This window comes from Danio aesculapii, chromosome 22, assembly GCF_903798145.1.
Source record: "Danio aesculapii chromosome 22, fDanAes4.1, whole genome shotgun sequence".
NCBI lineage: Eukaryota > Metazoa > Chordata > Actinopteri > Cypriniformes > Danionidae > Danio > Danio aesculapii.
Window position 1 is genome coordinate 9,788,295 of NC_079456.1, and position 9,974 is coordinate 9,798,268.

Sequence of the window (9,974 nt, forward strand, 5' to 3'; positions counted from 1 at the left end):
TAAAAGTACTGAAGGAAAAGAAATCTTGAAATGGCAGGTAATGTCAGTGTACTTCTCCTGTCTTCAGGTTTTTGAGTCCTGCTGCAGAGAAAGCCTGTCAATTTATGATGGGACTTGTGGGTAAAAACCCTTTCCTCTTGAAGGAACTGGATTTAAGTGGACAAAAACTTGGAGACACACTAGTGCATCAATTTGCTGCACTACTGCAGGATAAACACTGTCAGATCAACAAACTGGTGTAAGTTTTATTTTAGCCTACTAACGTTTGAGAATAAAAAAATGCTTTTGTTTACTTTCCCTATTGTCATCCAATATTGACTTTTTTGTTTATTAGAAAAGAAATTCAGAGTTTTGGAAAACAATTGTGCAGAATTTTCTTTGTATAGTTTTGGCGATTTAGCTTTCTCTTTTGTTCGAAATTCAAACATTACTGCAATAATGGCCACAAAATAATTACAGAAAAGGCAAATCATTCATTTTTCCCCTCTAGACTTTCAGACTGCAGTATCACTGAAGAAGGTTATAAAGCTCTGGCTTCAGCTCTGAGATCAAACCCTTCACACCTGATAGAGCTGGATCTCAGAGGAAATGATCCTGGACAATCAGGAGTGAAGGAGCTCACTGATTTACTACAGGATCCAAATTGTTCACTCAACACACTAACGTGAGATAATGTATAAGACCACAACAGCAACAAAAAAGAGATATAATGCAAAACAAATACAATTCGGATTCATTTGTAATTTACGATACATTATGCAGCTTGTATTAACTTTAAAAAAATAGCTGAACTGAATTTTGCTTCTTCTCATTATCTGCAGGTGTTTTAGTCCTGCTGCAGATGAAGCCTGTCAGTTTGTGACTGAAATTGTGGGTAAAAACCCTTTAACCCTTCAAAAGCTCAATCTGAGTGGGCATAAGCTTGACATAACAAAAGTGAAGCTTCTCGCAGCTCTACTGGAGGAAAAACACTGTCAGTTCAAGAAACTTGTGTGAGTATATTTATAAATAATCAACTACCGGATACATTTAATATAACCTCTTGAAACAATTCTCTACTTGTGTTGATGCATGTTTTGAAAATTAGTTTGAGACAACGTGAGACTTATTACCAACACTAAATTGTATCTAAGATCTTGTCCTTTTGGTAATGGCTCAAAACTCATGACAGTAGATCAGTAGATACATCAACCCGTTGCTGCTGCCTGCCCACAATCGTTTTCTCACTCGTGAGAGATTTGAACTACTCTACCTTGAACGAGGACTGTTCTCCAACCTGGAGAGTACAAGTCATCCTTTTTCAGTTAAATACCTTGGCCTTACAATTGGAAGCACTAATTCTTATCCCCAACACATTACACTACAGAGGTGTGTACAACATCCAGAGACTTGGTGTTCTAGGGGCAGATCTCATTCAATCCTGAAGCCTTACCTGCACGCGACATCAGATTTCAGCTTGAGGGAATCAGCTGCTTCCTCTATGGAAGGCACGTCAGTGGAATTAAGGAGATTATCAAAGCATTTCTTTCACCATCCAATTACCATTCAATGTCAGCAGCTACCCACCTCCACTATAACCAGTGTTGGTGAACAACTGCTTCCACCTGACAGTTTCAGAATCTCATTGGGCCAACTGATGATCCTCTTTCATAGTCTACTCAAACTCTTTGGTTTTCTTTCTGCGACTGCCCAGCCCATAGCATGCTTGACCTTTCAATACCTTTCAGTTGACTTGGGAGACTCACAAGCCAAACAGACTCAATAAGACTCCCTCTAGTATCCCTTACTTCCAGTGTCCACTACCAAGCTCATGGGTCAACTCTGACTCTGTCTCCAGCCTTTCTCAGGATCTGGTCAACGGTCTCCAGAGGTTAGAGTTGGAAATTCCTCTGACATATGCCTCAGCCAGTTGTTTCCAGCACACCCTTACAAATTGTGTAGGCCTGCTTGGTCTATTTAGCCTCCTCCATTGCTAGAAGATCCAACTCACCACCAGGTGACAATTGGTTGTCAAGTCCTCCCCTCTCTTTACCTGAATGTCCAAGACATATGGCTGGAGGTCAGGTTAGATAAAAAGTGATGGACACCCTTTCTGGTGTTCATTATAGACAAACTGTAACTCGCACAGAAATCCAAAAACACAACTTGAATTGTGGCTCCAAGGTTGGGCTCTGGTAGTGCCAAACTTGGCAATATTACAGACCTTGATAGTATTTTTCTCAGAAGGGTTTTCTGAACTGTGCTCATTCTGGCTAGTTACATAAGACCTTTTTTTGACCCTACCAGTAGCGTTTTGCTCCTGAAATCATTGCTCTAAGACTGCGCATTAAGCTGCACATCACTATTTTTACAATCAACAAAGTCACATTTGTACTTCCTAAAATCTAAATATAACCTTACAAAATAGTAGTTTATGTTACTTGTCATTTGTTTTCCATAGGAACATGACCAGTGTATTGTCATGTCAGACACAGTATTACACTCTACACCCTACACACAATGAGTGCCTCTGCACAGCCAGTGAGTGAAATCTCTTGCATTTTATTGCATGCTGCATTTCTCCCATTGAAGATTAAATGGACACTCGTGGCTAACATGTCTTGTCTAAATAAATCTTAAGATCAATATTAAGAAAAGCAACATGATAATAGAATAAGTTTCAGCCTCTGAAGAGGGCAGGCAGCAAAGCCCAAAAGTGAAAATAAAGGAAGACAAAAATGAGGAATTCTCAAATCAGCATCTCAAAAGAAAATAAGAATTAGCTAAATTTGGTAAATAATCATGATAATTGAGTTGGTCATTTTGTAATTGCAGAGATTACCAATTGATGCCAAATTACCAACAAATCTGAAAGTGAAAGTAAAGAAATGGTGCACAGAATTTATAAGCTATTTAAAAGTGCCCCGTTTCAAGTGCTGTTATTAACAGTGTTGTCAAATTTAATTAACTCGTCCCCAAAACATAGCAGTTAACCTGGACAGAAATATATAGTGTGTTGTTCATTTAGAAAACTTTGTGTTAAATGTTTTCTTTTTTCTTCTGTATGCTGAATAACAATTTTAATTATCATAGAGCAAACAGTACATTTAATAATAGCTACTTGTATATTTAGTCTTTCAGACTGCAGTATCACAGAAGAAGGTTATAAAGCTCTGGCTTCAGCTCTGAGATCAAACCCTTCACACCTGATAGAGCTGGATCTCAGAGGAAATGATCCTGGGCAATCAGGAGTGAAGGAGCTCACTGAGTTACTGCAGGATCCAAACTGTGCGCTGAAGACACTGAGGTGAGTGAGATAAAGGACAGTCAAACTATGTTTTTTTTCTTTTTGGATATCTTTCTTGAGGAAACACCACCGCTTTGTAAAATTGGGAAGTATAAATTCTCTCCTGTTTCCAGGTTGTTACGAAATCTTGATGCAGAGGAAGTCTGTCAGTTTTTGACTGGAGTTTTGGGTATAAACCCGTTACTCCTGAAAGAACTGAATCTGAGTGATCGTAAACTAGGAGACACACAAGTGAATCAACTCTCTGCTCTACTGCAGGATAAACACTGTAAACTCAACAATCTCCAGTGAGTATTGTTCATTATTTAATGCACATTTACATTACTTTGAAGAAATGAAATAAAAAAACAGATGAATTGTAGCCAAAACACCTTCATCTCAATAATCATGTGTTCACTTTAGGTTGTTTTGTTTGTGTTTATTTTTCTCTTTTTTCTCTTCAATACTTTAGAATGCGTGATTGTGATCTAACAGAGGAAAGCTGTTCAGCTCTTGCTTCAGTTCTCAGATCAGTCTCCAGCAGTCTGAAGGATCTTGACCTGAGCAATAATAATCTGCAGGATTCAGGAGTGAAGCTACTTTCTGATGGACTGAAGGACAGTAAACTGGAGAAACTCAGGTAAGTTCAATGAACCGTTCTTTTATTGCAAACTTTAACATTTTTAAGTTCTGTTAATCACACAATGCATTTGGTTATAAAACATTTCCTTCAGTCTTTCAGACTGTAGTATCAGTGGAGAAGGTTATAAAGCTCTGGCTTCAGCTCTGAGATCAAACCCTTCACACCTGATAGAGCTGGATCTCAGAGGAAATGATCCTGGACAATCAGGAGTGAAGGAGCTCACTGATTTACTGCAGGATCCACACTGTACACTGAAGACACTAAGGTGAGACATGAGGAAATATTGCAAAAGGAATCACATGATGACAAAATATTATTAATCAATATTATTGCATGTTAAATAGACAACAAGGTAAAATTGTTCAATTGATTTAGAGCATGTCTTCTTAACATGTTATTAACAAGTCAATGGACAATAAGCTTTGAATCCCTCAACTTTTTAAGGTTTTTGAGAAGCCCTGCTGCAGATGAAGGCTGTCAGTTTGTTACTGGAATTGTGGGTAAAAACCCGTTACTCCTGAAAGAACTGAATCTGAGTGATCGTGAACTGGGAGACACACAAGTGAATCAACTCTCTGCTCTACTGCAGGACAAACACTGCAAACTCAATACACTGATGTAAGTATCTTAAAATTGATTGAGTGTCAGTAATTATTTCAGTTGTGAGAGCATTTTCACTTCATCATCCTGTCATATTCTTAAAAAACATGATGAAACGCAACATGAGAAGTGGAATTGGAAATGTTGTGAAATGTAATATGGCTTGGAATAAGAGTAAGAATGATGAAATGGAATTTCAGTCACCCAGGTTGTGTGAAAACAAAGACATGGACATCAGACCTGTTTTACTGTTTAACCTATGTTTTATAGCAGACTCTGTTTAAAATCGAAAAAATTCTGACAGCTTGTTGGAAATGAATGTTTGTTTCGTGAAAAGAAATATTTTTAATACAGGTATTTTTTATTTTCTTGCTTTTCAGGACTTATATTATATCTTTATTATTTTACTTCTTTGCTTTTTCAAGATTTGTCACCTCATAGGGTGATTTTTATTTTAAATCAGTTTAAATGTATTTTATTTATTCAGTTTGGCTGTGTTGTGGCTTAGTAATTTGCGATTTTGTCTATAAAACCAACCTTAAAAAGAATTGATAATGTCATGAATCATGAATATTTAACATAATTTTTTATATAACACCCATGCCTAAACTATGTGTATTTTGGTGTGTTTCTCCCCCTCTAATCTGAAAGGTGTGGTAGAAGAGTCTCAAAACTAACATAGGCTCTTTCAGAAAACCTAGCCCTGTATAGATTTCTTGAGATTGCGAATTATGTAGCCAGAAGTACGTATGTCTGCAGTTTGTCTTTAAAACGAATGATACGTGGTGGTATGATGACTTAGGGAAGTGGGTGGATGCTGGTTAATCTATTCTTTTTTAAAACACTAGCCATTAAGTAAAGGGAAGGGAATGGGTGGGGCGTCGGTCAGTCAGTTAGTCGACAGCGACCTCTGGTGGATTTCATGAGAACAGTAAGGATGGCACTCACGAGAGATATATGAGATTTCAAAAAGTGTACATAGCTGCCTCTGGTGGATTCGCAAAAACAAACTGCAAAAAACATACCTCTTGGGGTACCTCTGTCAGTTATTGATTTGTAACTGTTTAGCTTAAAGAACTTGTGTGTAAACTATAATATTGTACAGTGTAGAATCATTTAAATTAGACACATTACCTGATATATATATATATATATATATATATATATATATATATATATATATATATATATATATATATATATATATATATATATATATATATGATGACAGCTTTTAATGTTATTTATTAGCAGGATATTTCATTCCTAAAATGAAAAGAGCTAATCTTCTAACCCTTCTTATCCAAAGTTTAGGTGAAATCATCAGAGATCTGACTTATTGTTCTCTTTCTGTCTTCAGTCTGTGTGATTGCAGTATTACGGAGAAACAGTGTGAGATCCTGACTTCAGCTCTGAAAGCAAACCCATCACACCTGAGAGAACTGAACCTTAGTGGGAATCAATAAAAAACGTGGGAGTGAAGCACATATGTGAACTACTGAATGATCCACGCTGTTATCTACAGAGACTGAGGTGAGAAACATCGACCTATTGTAAGTGAAACACAATGCTTAAAATCGCTGACCAGTAATTTGATGTGTCCCGACCTTAAAGATTTAAACTGTTTTTACCATACATGGCAACTTCTCTGTCTTCTGCAGGTTAAATGCAGTGTTGAATGTATTTCTGTGATCGTTAAAGGATTAATAAACGTATGTGAATATGTATATGATATGAATCTAAATCTTTTAATGATTAATTGATTATTTCAAGATCATTCATAGTAACTGGCTTAAAGGGTTAGTTCTCCCCCAACATTTTGGTATTTGCTATTATTTACTCATCCTCATATCATTTCAAACCTCTGAGACCTTCCTTCTCTCTCTCCCTATGTAGGTTAAGAAACTGTGATATGACAGGTAAAGGTTGTTCATCTGTGACTACAGCTCTGAAATCAAACCCATCACACCTGAGAGAACTGGACCCGAGTGGGAATAAACTAGGAGACTCTGGATTTAAAAGCCTCAGTGATTTACTGATGAACCCACGATGCAAACTGGAAATACTGGCGTTAGTTTCATTTTATTCATGTTTACATGTTAAATTTGTTTTAAAAGTCAGTCTATTGTCTATATGTAAGACTATATATACTGTAGCAATGAAAGAAGTTTGCTATCTAGAATCTGAGCCATTCTCTACTCTATGTTTGTCTTCAGTCTGTGTGATTGCAGTATCAAAGAGAAACAGTGTGTGATCCTGACTTCAGCTCTGAGATCAAACCCATCACACCTGAGAAAGCTGGATCTCAGTGGGAATAAACTCAAGCACAAACGAGTGAAGCACTTTTATGATGTGCTGAAAGATTCACGCTGTAAACTGGAGGGACTGAGGTGAGGAACATTCACATTTGATGTAAAAGAACTAATGTTTTGTAAAGTAACGAAATTAATTAAGTGTTTTATATGTCCGAATGCAGGTTAAGACACTGCAGTATACAAGATGAAGATTGTTTCGACCTGATTTTAGCTCTGAAATCAAACCCATCACACCTGAGAGAACTGGACCTCAGTGGGAATAATCTGGGAGACTCTGGAATGAAAAACCTCAGTGATTTACTGATGAAGCCACAATTCAAGCTGGAGAAATTAGTGTAAGTAACTTTATACTGTACAGGAGTTATGGAGGGATTCAAGTTTATTTTGGTCTTATGGTTTGTACAGATATCATTCATCAAGCTTTGGGTTATAAATTTGTTTCATATGCCAGCCAAGGTTATTTTACTCCCCAAAAACTACAGTAGCGATCTCTGTTGATCAAAAACACTTTAAACTGAAGTTAAAAAATAAATCACACTACATTAAAATCCAAAACGAAATGAAACCGTTCCTGAGAAACTACCTAAAATTAATTAATTAGCAGAACTAAATTATCATTTTGGGGTGGTGCAGTGGGTAGCACGATCGTCTCACAGCAAGAAGGTCGCTGGTTCGAGCCTCATCTGGGTCAGTTGGCATTTCTGTATGGAGTTTGCATGTTCTCCCCGTGTTCCCGTGGGTTTCCTCCGGGTGCTCCGCTTTCCCCCACAGTCCAAAAACATGCATGCGCCTTAGGTGAATTGGGCAAGTTAAAATTGTCCGTAGTGTATGTGTGTGTATTTCCTAGTGATGGGCTGCAGCTGGAAGTAAAACATATGCTGGATAAGTTGACGGTTCATTTAGCCAAAGGAAGATGAATGAATAATCGTTTTCAGGGTACTCATTCAGTGGAACAATCTGACCTGTGGTTGTTTAGAGAAGCATGTGGAGATGGCGCTTTTACAGCCAAACACACAGCATGGTTATATACAAAATCATCATTTCTGTAAACTTTTCTTCACCTACCGTTTAGCCAAAAATGTAAAGTAGGCAAGTTTAACATGTATCTTTAATATGAAGAAGGTTGTCTGAATTCTATATCATTTTTACTTTAATTCACTGTATTTGTATGGTTTTGTGTTCAGTATCTGTTCAAACAGTTGCTTTATGTTTTATTGTGAAGAGGTCTGCACAAGAGTTAATGTAAACTGTGCAAAAATAAACTTTGCTTCGATTGGACGTGTTCCTTTAACTTGAATTGCTAAAACTGAAACTGAAACTAAGTAGAAATTCAGTCATTTTCCTTCGACTTAGTCCCTTATTTATCAGGAGTCGCCACAGCGGAACGAATCGCCCACTATTCCAGCTAATGTTTTACACAGCGGATGCCCTTCCATCCGCAACCCAGTACTGGGAACCACCGATACACTCTCATTTACTCACACACATACACTACGGCCAATCTAGCTTATTCAATTCATCTATTCTACATGTTATTGGACTGTGGAGGAAACCGGAGCGCTAACACAGGGAGAACATGTAAACTCCACACAGAAGTGCCAACTGAGCCAGCCGGGGCTCGAACCAGCGATCTTCTTGCTGTAATGCGACAGTGCTAACCACTGAGCCACCCCCTAAATAGAAACATGCTCACAAAATAAAGTCTAAAGACTAAAGTCAAACTAACAAAGCAAATTAAAGCAAAACTGAAATGTGCAGCACATTTAAAGAGAGTATCGAAATTAAAACTAACTTTAAAATGCAAAACTATTACCTCTGCGTCAACGTTAACAACAAAAGAAGACAGAGCTGAGAACAGATTGGTGTAACATTAACAACTGCAATATTCGTTCAGGTTTTTATGGGACTAACTGTATTATTGTTAATGAAATTTAGTATTTTGTTTTGATTGCGTATCCTCTAGAAATGCTGTAATTTGTAAGTATTTCTTAAAATGTTCTTAAATTAACGTCAAAGAAGTGAATATCCTCATATCCTAGTTACGATCCTGTCTCGGTTTATTGTCCTATAATTAAGCTCCTATAATGAGTTGTTTTAGCAACTCGTTTCACTCCACACATGAATTTGACATGGATCTGATTCATTGTTTCTCATTCTGTTATCAGTCTGTCAGAATGCAGAATTACAGAGGAACAGTGTGTGATCCTGACTTCAGCTCTAAAATCAAACCCATCACACCTGAGAGAACTGAACCTCAGTGGAAATCAAATAGGAAACAGAGAAAAGGACATTCTGTGTGACATGCTGAATAATCCACACTGTAAACTCAAGAAATTAAGGTGAGCAACAAATACAAGAGGCATTGTGTCCATATGAATGCATGAAATAATTTCATTACTAAACAAATGATTTGTGTTTCCTGCATGTGTGTGTGTGTGTGTGTGTGTGTGTGTGTGTGTGTGTGTGTGTGTGTGTGTGTGTGTGTGTGTGTGTGTGTGTGTGTGTGATGTGTTCTTTTAGGCTCAACAGCACCACCTGAAGTCCTTTTCAAGCACTTTTTAAATGGAGTATAAAAGGAACTAGTGGTTGAACAGCTTGTGCGCATAGGTGCTGAAGAACAACTTGCAGTTACAACAAAAGCTGTGACTGAGGAGGTTGTTTCTGGTGTAGATACCACTGAAAGTGCAGACTCCGCTTCATCAATTCATTTAAAAGATTAGAGTTAAACATTCATTTAATTCGCTGGAGAAAGTCTGTTTAAAATTCAGGATGGTAGAAACAAGTGTGCGCACTGTTCATATAGACTAGACACCTCATCAGCACATTCACAAAATGCTGAGTTTAGTGTTCTCACAGATGAATTAGATTGTCATTTTGTTCGTCCTACTGTAGCTTTAAATAAGCAAATGATATGTGGGTGTTGTAGAACAGTTTGACAGGTTTTGGAGAGATTTGGAGGTCACCACCAATAGACTGATTTCACGCGGCCGCCATTTTAAAAGTGAAAACAAGGCGGGAGGAAACCCGGAAGTATCGCCTGGAGTCACTCAGGAATGTTGTGTATCTGGTTGTATATCTTATCAGCGAAGAGAAAGTGACACAAATTTATCATTTCACAGTATTCCGAGTGACCCGAAGGCCCGTTCTGAAT

The 9,974-nt window shown here is 37.5% G+C and overlaps 1 protein-coding gene across 1 annotated transcript in view; it reads left to right on the plus strand.

Moving 5' to 3' along the window:
* LOC130216650 (NACHT, LRR and PYD domains-containing protein 12-like) overlaps nt 1-9,409 on the plus strand; it is a 30,726-nt gene extending 21,317 nt beyond the window's left edge. Inside the window, 13 exon segments of the mRNA XM_056448535.1 lie at nt 491-664; nt 3,113-3,286; nt 3,400-3,573; nt 3,738-3,905; nt 4,000-4,173; nt 4,353-4,526; nt 5,869-5,966; nt 5,969-6,041; nt 6,405-6,578; nt 6,725-6,898; nt 6,985-7,158; nt 8,989-9,162; nt 9,344-9,409. Coding sequence (XP_056304510.1) covers nt 491-664; nt 3,113-3,286; nt 3,400-3,573; nt 3,738-3,905; nt 4,000-4,173; nt 4,353-4,526; nt 5,869-5,966; nt 5,969-6,041; nt 6,405-6,578; nt 6,725-6,898; nt 6,985-7,158; nt 8,989-9,162; nt 9,344-9,362 — 1,924 coding nt within the window. The 3' untranslated portion in view covers nt 9,363-9,409.
* Nucleotides 9,410-9,974: the final 565 nt, after the last annotated feature.